Here is a 10,504-nt window from a genome sequence, read left to right as displayed (position 1 = left end):
GGAGGTTGAAAGAGGATTTTGCATGTCTGTTTTCCATCTGCAACACGAAGCTCCTGAGCTCCCCTTCCCTCCCTCCCTTCCCCACATGGGGTGAGAGGCTGCCTTGATTTCTCCATCTCTTTTCACTTGGTTGTCTCTGACTTCTCCCTCTCTGTGCATGTGTTTGTTTTTGGGTGTGATTTTTTTCAACTATGCAAAGTTCTGATAACTAGTTTTTCATTAAAGTTCATTTTATTCTTGGAATCTGGCCACACTATTACATCAACCCCTTTGTGAAGGTGTCACTGAGCATCTGTTTTCAAAATAAAGAAAATGTTGCTTCCATTTCACACCTGTGACATGCTCAGACATTAACTGTCTCCCGGGATTGTCTCTTTAACCACGATGCCAACAAATGTCACACTTCTTTTTGTCTTCATCCACAGGTGCCGTGTATTCCCTCTGGGGCCAATTTCAAGAATGAAGCTCCCAAACCTCTCCATTCCAGATGACGGATTTAATTCAATCTCTGCCCCTGTCATTATGAACCACATAGGGATTATTTCCCTTTCATTTCCCTGCAGAGAAAGGCCCAACAAACTCTGAGTGCAAGAACCAGCTGACTTATCCAGGGATCCCTCCTGAGAGGGAGAATTATGATCAAAGTTTCGGCTCTGCTCTGTGGCCGAATCCTCCCGGGAGACTCTGGGCAGAGACAGGGAGTCTGTGGCAGCTTCTCTCTTCTCCCCTGGATGGAAACTTTCCCTGCTGGAGAACTTGGCTTCAGGCAAAAAGTTTCATTGAACAATTTGAGAACTTTGAACTTCTCTCCTCCTTAAAGATCAGGGCTGCCTGGATCCCTTCCCAGCAAAGTTTGCTCCCCTGGGGAAAAGAAGGGCTGGGGGCAAATGGAGCCCCCAAGAAGCCCCTTTTCCATCTCTGTGTCCTTACAATTCAAGGGCTGAAAGTTTCTCCTCCCCCCACAAGTCCCCTCTTTATGCCCAGGAGGGTTGGGGGTCCTGGCTGTGGTTGGGCAACTCCTTTCCCCCTCTTCCCATTGGGGCAATGGCTGGGCAAACCACCTTTGGGGTCCCTGCAGAGGCAGAAGAGGGAGGCCGCTGGGCAGCCCAACTAGGTTGGTTAGCATTAAAGTTGGACTGCTCAATTTGTGGTCTGTGTGTGTGTGTGTATGAATGCTTCATTGGCCAAGTGTGACTGGACACACAAGGAATCTGTCTTGGTGCAAATGCTCTCAGTGTCCATAAAAGAAAAGATACTTTCATCAAGAAGCATCAGATACAACACTTAATGATATAGTCAAAGGGTACACAAAGCAATCAAATCATACTAGGAAATAGTCAGTAAAGATCATAAGGATACAAGCAACAAGGTGACAGTCATACAGTTACAAGTGTGTGTGTGTGTGAGAGAGAGAGAGAGAGAAGTCCAACCGCCAATAGACATTCGACACATCCTATAGAGCAGTGGTTCCCAAACTTTTTCGGTCCACTGCCCCCTTGGTGCTACAAACTCATCCTCAGTGCCCCCCACCCAGGGGTGGAATTCAAATTTCTGTGGGTGTGGCCTAATTTGAGGGTGTGGTTTGCTGGTCACATGACTGGGTGGGCATGGCTTGCTGGTCATGTGACTGGGTGGGCATGGCCAGGTGACTGGCAAACCAAATACAAGTGGTCCTCACTTAATGACCGGTTGTTTAGCAAGTGTTCTAATTTATGACTGGCCTCCCCAGAGCTACTTGACCAGTTTTTGGAGTTTTGACAGCTTTAGATCAGGGGTGTAAATCCCACCCCTGCCTGTGTTGGATCAGATCTCTCTCTCTCTCTCTCCCACCAACGCCAGAAAGCCACCATCAGTCAAAATTCATATAGTGGCCCACGGGATTTAAAATTATGAGTTTCGTGGTCCCTGAGGTCCAAAAGTTTGGTGACCCCTGATCCAAAGGGATGAGCCTGAGAGAGGAAAAGAGAGAGAGAAAAGAAAGAGAGGAAGAGAGGAAGAAAATAAAGAGAAAAGGGAAAGAAAGAAAAAGGGACAAAGAAAGAGGGGGGGATGGAAGGAAGGGACAGAAAGAAAAAGAAATAAAGAAGGATGGAGGGAGGGAGGAGAAAGATAATGGAGATATCTACTCTAGTCCAATCTCCAGCAGGGTTAGAAGGAAGTGTGTGTGTGTGTGTGTGTGTGTGTGTGTGTGTGTGTGTGTGTTCTCCTTGTAATTTACCAGTACATTTTGGTTTTGCCTTCTTCAGAATTGGCACTGTAATACATTGGGGAAAAGGAATTTTTAGGGCAGAGATCTGGTCCAAAGGATCCTGTTTAAAGCCTCAGCAAAATGTGAGAGTTTCCTGATAGTCTTGACCCTGTTTCGTCCACCAAACCTTTAATAGAAGGCAAAGAGGTTTCAATGTGGAAAAGGGCCTCAGTCTAAACTAGGCCTCATTTCCATCTGATGCATCAGGTCTCTCTCTCTCTCTCTCTCCCTCCCTCCTTCCCTCCCTCCCTCTCAGACTGGCTTTGCTCTACTTTCCCGATGTGCCTGCGGGGCCGGCGCTTCGAACATGGATGGATGGATGGAGGAGAGAGAGACAGACAGACAGACAGAGAGGTAGGCAGGTAGGCAGGCAGGAAGGCAGGCAGGCAAACAGACAGACCTTTTGGATGGATGGATGGATGGATGGATGGATGGACGGATGGACAGACAGACAGAATGCGACAGCGGTGGCACTTTGGGAAAGCGGTGGCAGCGGCTTTTTCCAACGTGCTGCCGCATTTGAGGCACCGGTTCTGGAGCATTACTACAGTCAATGGGTGAACCTGCAGGGCCGGCCGGTGCCTCGAACGCCCCCCTGCCGCCTCTTAGCGTCCCCAAGGGAGAGGGGGCTAAGACGGCGGTGTTCGAGGTGCTGGCCGGCCCTGCAGTTTCACCCATTGACTAGCACTGCTCGGAGCCGGCGCCTCCAACGTGGAAGCGGTGGCACGTTCCATGCCCCCACGGCCGCGTTGGATGCGCCGCACCCTGCCGCCTCTTAGCACCCTTCTGCTGGCCCCCTTGGGGATGCTAAGAGATGGCAGGGGGGCGTTCATGGCGCCGGCCCTGCAGGCTCACCCATTGACTGTAGCACCGCTCCGGAGCCAGCGCCTCAATGGGTGAACCTGCAGGGCCAGCTGGCGCCTCAAACACCCCCCCTGCCGCCTCTTAGTGCCCCTCTGCCAGCCCCCTTGCCTCTTAGCGCCCCCTAACGCATCCCACCGCCCTCCAGGGGGCGGTACCGCCCACTTTGGGAACCACTGCTATAGAGTCCATACAGACAGTATATATTCTATACACCCCAGGATTTCTCCCCTCCCCCCCAGGGTGGAATCTTGCCAGGCGTGGGAAAATCCGCCGCTCCTTTCCCACGGGGAGGGGCGCCCTCCCTCCTCTCGCTCTGCCCAAGGGGGGAACCCCGAAAGGCCCTTTGGTTTCCCCCCCCAGCAGCCTCTAGGAACCCCCCCCCAAAAAAAGCCCCCGGCGCTGCCTGAGCCCAAAGTCCCACCATCGCTCCAGGGTCCCCACCCGAGCAGTTCAAGGCGGGGAAAGGGGAGGAGCCCAATCCTGGCCCCGCCTCCCCGCAGGGGGGGGGCAGAGCAGAGCCGATTCCCATCGCGCGACCCCCCCGCGCAGAGCCCCGGGAAGCCTCACAGCATCGGGCGCAGAGAGCCTGGAGCAACCGCTGGAGGAGGAAGGGCGCATGCGCGAGCGACCCTTGCCCGTAGCTGCTGGAGCGGGAGACAATTCCATCCGTTTTCTAAGGAAGGCCGGAAGCAGGCATTCCTTTCCGCTCTAGGACACAACACTCTGGCCTTAACCCTTGCACTGCCCCTCGCTGTCGCTGGCGGAGATGACACAAACTACCTAACGCATGAACCACCCATCATCCACTCCCCGCACCCGTCAGGTCTCAATGCCGCTTGAGCTGTGGCGCCAAGGAGGCGAAATCACGTCTCTCCGGCCTCCGGCTCGCAAGGGGAGCTGCCATGACAGGGGGCGACCACCAGGAGGCTCCTTCCGCAGGCGGCGCAGTCCGGGCAGCCTGCGAGCTTCAGAAGGGAAGTGGGCATGCGCGCCTGCCTCTTGCCCGCTTCTGCTTCTCTCCCTCGCCAGCCTGATGGGAAGGCTCCGGGGCGGGGGGAGAGGCGAAGGCTTCATTTCCCCCACCCTTTGCACCCCGGACCTCCCCCAGCCACACCCGGACCCCAGGAGGTTGCAAATGGGTCTGGTGGGGAGGAGCCTCCCCAGGAAGGGGGTCCCTCCAGAGGGCAGCCTGCAATTGGGGGGAAGAGGGGCAGCTGCACCCCCCCAAAAAAATACCCTTTAATCTGGAGGGTTTTTCTCCCTAAAGAGATCCCAGATCACTGTGGTCGGCTGGAGAGAGGAAAGGATCTCCCTCAACCACAAGGGAAGCTTCTCCCTGTCTGGAGGGGGGGCTGAAGGGGGGTCCCTGCCATGCCAGCCCCAGGGGGGGGGAAAGGGGGGGTCGCAGGGCAGCAGAGGGGGGAAAGTCCCACTGGGAAAGGGGCCTGGGGGGCTCTGGACAAGCAGCCCCCAGGAAGGAGGAAGCGCCAGTCTGGGGCCCCCCACTTCAGGGAGGGGGCTGCCAGGAGGGACCCTGGGAAACGTCGGCTGCCTCCCCTGCCATCTGTGGCCGGACCAGGAGGGGCCCCCCGAGGCTCAGGTGGGGGCGCTGGGGGTCCCTGGAGACGGGAGCTGGGTTTGGGGTGGTGGAGGGGAGGCCTTTGCCCGGCAGAAGAAGGAGGCTCCTTCCTGGGGAGCAGAGCTGCTCAGCCCCCCCCCTCCAGCATGTCCTAGGCCTCCCTTCCCCTCTGCTTGGCCCGGATCCCTTCCCTCCTCCCGGCTCAAGACTCAGGGCTGGCAAAAGGGCCGCAGAGGGAGAGGATTCCTTGGCTCCCAGGCCAGGAGAAGGTTGGCATGGGGGGAACACCCCCCCAGGCAAGAGGGACCCTCCACAGCCCCCCTCCGAACAGCCACACTGTGTATGTGTCTCTCTCTCTCTCTCTCTGGGGGATCCAAGTGGGGACCCAGCCCAGGTGAGGAAGGGGGCAAAGTCCCAGGAGGCCCCACCTGCCTCCCTTCGTCCCCTCCTGTCCCAGTCGCACTCTGGGCCTTTGGGCGCCATTGGGGGTCTTTGTGTTCAATGTGGCTGCCCCGTTTGGGAAGGAGGCCTCCGAATGAGCCTCTAGAGGGTCCTCGACTTACGACCACAACGGAGCCCAGGATTTCTTTGGCTAAATAATAGATGGTCTTTAAGTGAGTTTTGCCCCATTTTACGACCTTTCTTCTAGCAGTTCTTAAGCAAATCTGGCTTCCCCACTGACTTTGCTTGCCGGAAGGTCCCCAAAGCCGCCCCGCCCTCCATGAGCCCAGGACACTACAACCGTCATAAATAGGAGACAGCTGCCCAATCACGTGACCATGAGGGTGCTGCAGTAATTGTAAGCGTGAGGAACAGCCGAAAGTCCCTTTTTCAGGGCCATTGTGACTTTGAGCGGCCACTAAATGAAGCACTGTGAGTGGAGGCCCACCTGCCGTCTGAGCAGACTCGGCTGTCCTGGCAGCTGCCTCAGCCGAAGACCCAGGATGCTCTCCAAGGGCCGCCCCACGGAGAGAGCGCTGCGGGAGTCCGTCCTGGAGGCGAGCAGGGCGTGAGGGGTCGTGAAGGGAGCCACGTGGCCCAGGAAAGGGGACAGCCCCCAACCACGGCTGCCCCCTGCTCCTCCGGCAGGAGTTGTGGGCCCGGAAGGACCCCCAGATCAGGCCCTGGGTGTGGTGGGGCCTGGGCCGGTGCCCCCCCATCCATCCTCCAAGGGGATTCAGTCCCCGAACCAGACAGGCCCCCCATTCGCTCCTGCCGGGTTCAGCCGGAGGTTTTGCCCCCCACCCAAAGTGCTGCGACTCCCCCCCCGGCGCCTGGACAAGGACCCTGGTCTCTCCTCCTGGACCGCCATTGTCCCCCCAAGAGAGAGGAGCCAAGTGGGGGGGCTCCCAGGAGCAAAGTCCCCCCTCGTGGAGGGGCAGGAACTGGGACGGGGCCCCCAGCTGAGGGAAGGGGAGCTTCCCAGGAGCAGGAGGGGCTTCTGGGGGGGCAGGAAAGGCCCCTCCAGGCCTCCCTTCTCTCCCCTCTGCAGACTTTTCCCCCTGAGCCCCGTCTTTCCTGCCCCTCCCTCCTTCCCCGAGTCTGACGGGAGGGGGGCCCACTTGGGGCCAGAGAGAAAGCGGCTCCTCTGCTGACCGACAGGCCCAGCCAGGATGCCTGGAACGGTCTGGACGGAGGCAGGTGGGAAACCCGCTCAGGGTCCCCCGAGTCCCAGCAGAGGGGAAGAAATCGGGGGGAGGGTCAGAGAGACCCCCCCAAAGGAGGTGGACGGGTCTCTCCCCCTTGTCTTTCCATGGGAGTTTCTCTATTGGTGTCCAGGAGTGGGTGGGAATTACTCAGAGCCAAACCCTGCCAGGAACTGGACGTCAGCCGGGAGGAGAGGCCCCTCCATCTCAACGGGGACCCCAAAGGCCGGAGGGAAAGCGGCCAGAGCGCCTGGAGGAGGAGCCATTTCAGCCCTCGATGGGAGGGAAGAGGAGATCCCTCCCTTCCCACCAGAGGATCCCCTCGGGAGGCAACCAGGTGATCCCCTGCAGGGTGAGTGGGAAGGTCTCCAGGAGGAGCCCTCCTCTCCTCTCCCAGGAAAGAGGCTGCAGGAGGGAGAAACCGTCGCAATGCGAGGACTGGGAAGGAGAGGCTCCCCTGGCTTCCCGGAGGGAGACGCCCTGAAGGGGAGACGTAGAGAGACGCTAATAAAGAGCTGAATTCAACTCCGGTCTTTGAGTCTGCTTTGTCCTGGTGACATAACAGATAGATAGATGGATGGATGGATGGATGGATGGATAGATAGATAGATAGATAGATAGATAGATAGATAGATAGATAGATAGATAGATAGGGATGGATAGATAGATAGATAGATAGATAGATAGATAGATAGATAGATAGATAGATAGATAGATAGATGATAGAAAGAAAGAAAGGGATGGATAGATCGCACCTGCAGAACTTACAGTCCATTCTTTATTTAAAAAACTAAGAAAAATCAAAACATAAAGAATCTTGGTGTATTATAGGAACATGGTAAGATAACACAGGAATGACAAGAAAATAAAAATAAAAAATTCCATCCATTCTATAATTTTCTCCCTATTTACCCAACGATCTAGTCCACAAGTTGTCACTTTCCTGCTTCTTAATGAGCTTTAATCTCAAAATTAATATTGCTAGAAAAGATGGGAAATGAAATTTCATTTCAGGTACAAGCAATTTTAAAACCGGCTGCAATTAAGATCAATATATGGGATTATGACATAAAACAGAATTCCAAACAGGGTCTACTCTTAACCTTGGGCAGAGTTCAAGGGTGCCGATTGTCATTAGAAGACAGGCAACACTACAGTTAAATGGCATTAACTTAGAAGCGGCACCAAACTCCATAGCTCTGGGTGACCTTCCCCAGCAATCTCTGGAGACAAGAGGCCATGTTGAAGGACAGCAGAAGTCAATTCCCTGGGTGCTGAATTCTCTTCCCCAGCATCACTTTCTGGACTTGCCCTGACTGGGAGGAAGGACCACAACCACAACAAAACAGTGACCCCAGGGGTATATCTGTAATTTTTACTAACATGGTTTATTCCAGCCTCTCCTCTGCAGATGGAGCCCAGAAAAAGTTCAGGATCCCAAGAGGAGAAGTTGCTTCTCACTGTAATTATGACCATCTGGGCCTTTGAGACCTGTGATGCTATATCTCCAGTTTTAGACTTCGATGTAGACATCAGATTGAAGCCACATGAAAAGGATCTTATATCAGAAAAGGATAAATTCCTTGGGTGAAGCTCTCTGGGACCAAGTTTTGGGACAGGTACAGGCTCTGCTCTTGATTGCACCTTTCTCTCCTTTGCAGATGAAACTGAGTGATTCTCTGTTTAGATCAGGAAAGCCACTGGCACTTCTCAGAGTCTTTGAATTTTTCCAACTGTTCCTGTTGTTTGTGTTAGAAACAGGAAATGGATTGATTAATGCCATGAATGATGGACCCTCCTTCTGCTTCTGCTGCTGCTGGTGTCCCCATCAGTCTGTGGGAAGCTGAGAAGGAAATGCCCATTGAGTTTGGAGCACCAGGATGGCTACAATCCATGGAGCTTTTACAGGCCTGGGGACCATCTCATTGGTGTGGTCACAACTGAAACATATGTGTCGCCTATAATGTGGCCTTTCAACAGCCCTCCTTCCATACCTTCTCCTTCGTAAGTCATGCAGGGTGATGGAGTTGCACTCCCTCCATGTGCAATTCTAACACTCTCCTTCTTTTCTTCTTATTTCACTTATTTTTGTACCTCAGGACCTGTCTAATTTCCTGAATGATTTTGATTTCCATGGCTTCCCTTTTTTGCCTTACTTTGTGGAAGAGAGTAAAATCCAAAGATGGAGTTTTTAAAAAACCTGAATGAAATCCAGATGATTTTCCTTTCTCAGTTCATTCCTGAGTTCATCACTTGAATAATGACCTTTGTTTAAGTAGTGACTGAAACAATTGTAGTTGCCTCTCTCATTTGCATAATTGATCATTCGATTTGGATCAATGTTGGCCTAAGGCTTAGTAGGTTTGTGAAGGATTATATATTTTAAAAACATTTGTTGTTGCTATTGAATATAATAACATGAATATTGTTTTTCAATAGGAAGAGTTCTGCTCTAACAGATACCCTAAAATCAATTTTTGCTATTCAAATGGTCAGCAAGAATTCCCAGCTCCTGCACAATCTCACACTTGGTTACAACATCCATGACAACTATTTGAGCACTTTCCGCACTTCAGATGTCTTGCTGGACATGCTCTCCACTGGAGAATCCAATGTCCCCAACTACGGCTGTGGGAGGAAGGAGAACCTCCTGGCTCTGATTGATGCAGCTTCCAGGGACATCTCCATCCAGATGTCAATGTTTGTAGGCACCTACAAAGTCCCACAGGTTTGTGTGTTTTTCTCTATCTGGTAAGGTGAGTGGGGTGGTGGGGATGAACAACAGATCCAATATCTTCATAGAATTCAAGAGCAGCTTTTCAGAATATTAGGGAACATATCAACGATGTTTTAGTCTATTATGTTCATCTTCAAATTGACCATTAAAGGCCTGAAGAGCCATAAGGTCCCTAGAGGATATTCTACTGAATATTCTACTATTGAAAAACTATCCAGGTTTTGAGGTCCTCCATTAGCATGTTCATTTTCACATATCAATAATATCTGCCTTATCCAATTGGAATCAAGTTGGCAATAGTCCTGTCTATGTATAAAAAATATTCAGACCAAGAAGAGTATCTTTGGGATGGATAAAAGGAGTTCAGCTCCTGCCCTCATAGATAATTGTTAATTTACACAATTTCTGCTTTGTATAAATTCAGGGTATATAATTATTGGGTTAAAATTAAAGTGATGAAACAGACATATAGTCCCAAAACAGACAAAATTTCAATTAAAGACTTATTGGATTGTACAACTGTCTACGATTGACCTCACCCTTTCCTAAGAGGTCTGTAGGGGATAAGCCACAATGTGCCTACCGTCACTGTCCTACTATTTCTTTTTATTTTTCTTATAGTATCCATTTCATGTACTCATAACTATTCTGTTAGCAGTTGTGCTCTTGTACATCTAGAGAAGAAGCTGAAAAATTGCTTCACAAAGAATTTGGGATATAGAAGCTGAGAAAGAGGTTTTAGTACTCAAAAATAGCATATAATACAGCCCTATATCTTAGATCCAGACATTTTATCTAACATCTGCAAATTTGAATCTAATTGTTGGAATTGTATGGGTGACACAGAAATTTACATTGCATTTTTTATTGTTTTTTTTGTTGTTTAATATGATTTTGCGTTCCATTTTTATAGACAATCTTGTTAATATTCTGTCTTAAATATTTTAAACCATGACTAAGGAACAAACTATTCTTATATATTCATCAAAACAAAATTGGGTTTGTCAATAAGTAATATTTTGGAGTTGATCTGGACCACATTATAACACAGCATTCTTCATTACTTTTTCAGATCACTCTTGGAATTCCTTCAGAGGCTCTGAGTGATAAAAGGAGATTCCCTTTTTTCCACCAGATGCTCCCCAAAGAAGGATTCCAATACCCAGCAATTGTCCAGCTGCTCCTCCATTTCAGATGGACCCTGATTGGCCTCTTTGCTTCAGACACAGAAAAGGAGATAATTTCATGAGGACTTTCCCTCCGATGCTTGTCAGGAATGGAATTTGTGTGGTTATATCACAACGATTCACAACAACTGGACAAACAGCACCCCTCAGGGAGGCCCTCTCTAAGTGGAGACAAATCAACGTCTTTGTCCACTTCATAGAATTTATTTCATCTGGAACAGAATTATTCCTTTCCATGAAGCA

General features: G+C 51.2%; 1 protein-coding gene across 2 annotated transcripts; it reads left to right on the top strand.

Annotated features, from left to right (window-relative positions):
• The first annotated feature begins 7,134 nt into the window (after positions 1-7,134).
• On the top strand, positions 7,135-10,465 carry LOC148128526 (vomeronasal type-2 receptor 1-like). Of its 2 annotated transcripts, none has more exons than XM_087948869.1 (4): positions 7,135-7,956; positions 8,093-8,341; positions 8,834-9,065; positions 10,147-10,465. In XM_087948869.1, the coding sequence occupies exons 2-4, from the start codon at positions 8,301-8,303 to the stop codon at positions 10,321-10,323; spliced, it is 450 nt and encodes a 149-aa protein (XP_087804995.1). In that variant the 5' UTR covers positions 7,135-7,956; positions 8,093-8,300; the 3' UTR covers positions 10,324-10,465. The 2 variants fall into 2 exon arrangements, with proteins under 2 accessions (XP_087804995.1, XP_087804994.1); XM_087948868.1 differs by having other exon boundaries at positions 7,136-7,956; positions 8,777-9,065.
• Positions 10,466-10,504: the final 39 nt, after the last annotated feature.

This window comes from Notechis scutatus, unplaced genomic scaffold (assembly GCF_049901735.1).
Source record: "Notechis scutatus isolate UNSWTSFEM ecotype Mainland unplaced genomic scaffold, rNotScu1.2 NSCUSCF28, whole genome shotgun sequence".
NCBI lineage: Eukaryota > Metazoa > Chordata > Lepidosauria > Squamata > Elapidae > Notechis > Notechis scutatus.
Note: the sequence above shows the minus strand (reverse complement) of the source record. Positions and strands in the feature narration are given on the sequence as shown.

Coding starts and splice junctions, on each gene's coding strand:
- LOC148128526 (XM_087948868.1), top strand. CDS start 8,301: ATGTGGCCTTTCAACAGCCCTCCTTCCATACCTTCTCCTTC. Junction 8,342..8,776: donor CCTTCCATACCTTCTCCTTC/GTAAGTCATGCA, acceptor GTTTTTCAATAG/GAAGAGTTCTGCTCTAACAG. Junction 9,066..10,146: donor GCACCTACAAAGTCCCACAG/GTTTGTGTGTTT, acceptor TTACTTTTTCAG/ATCACTCTTGGAATTCCTTC.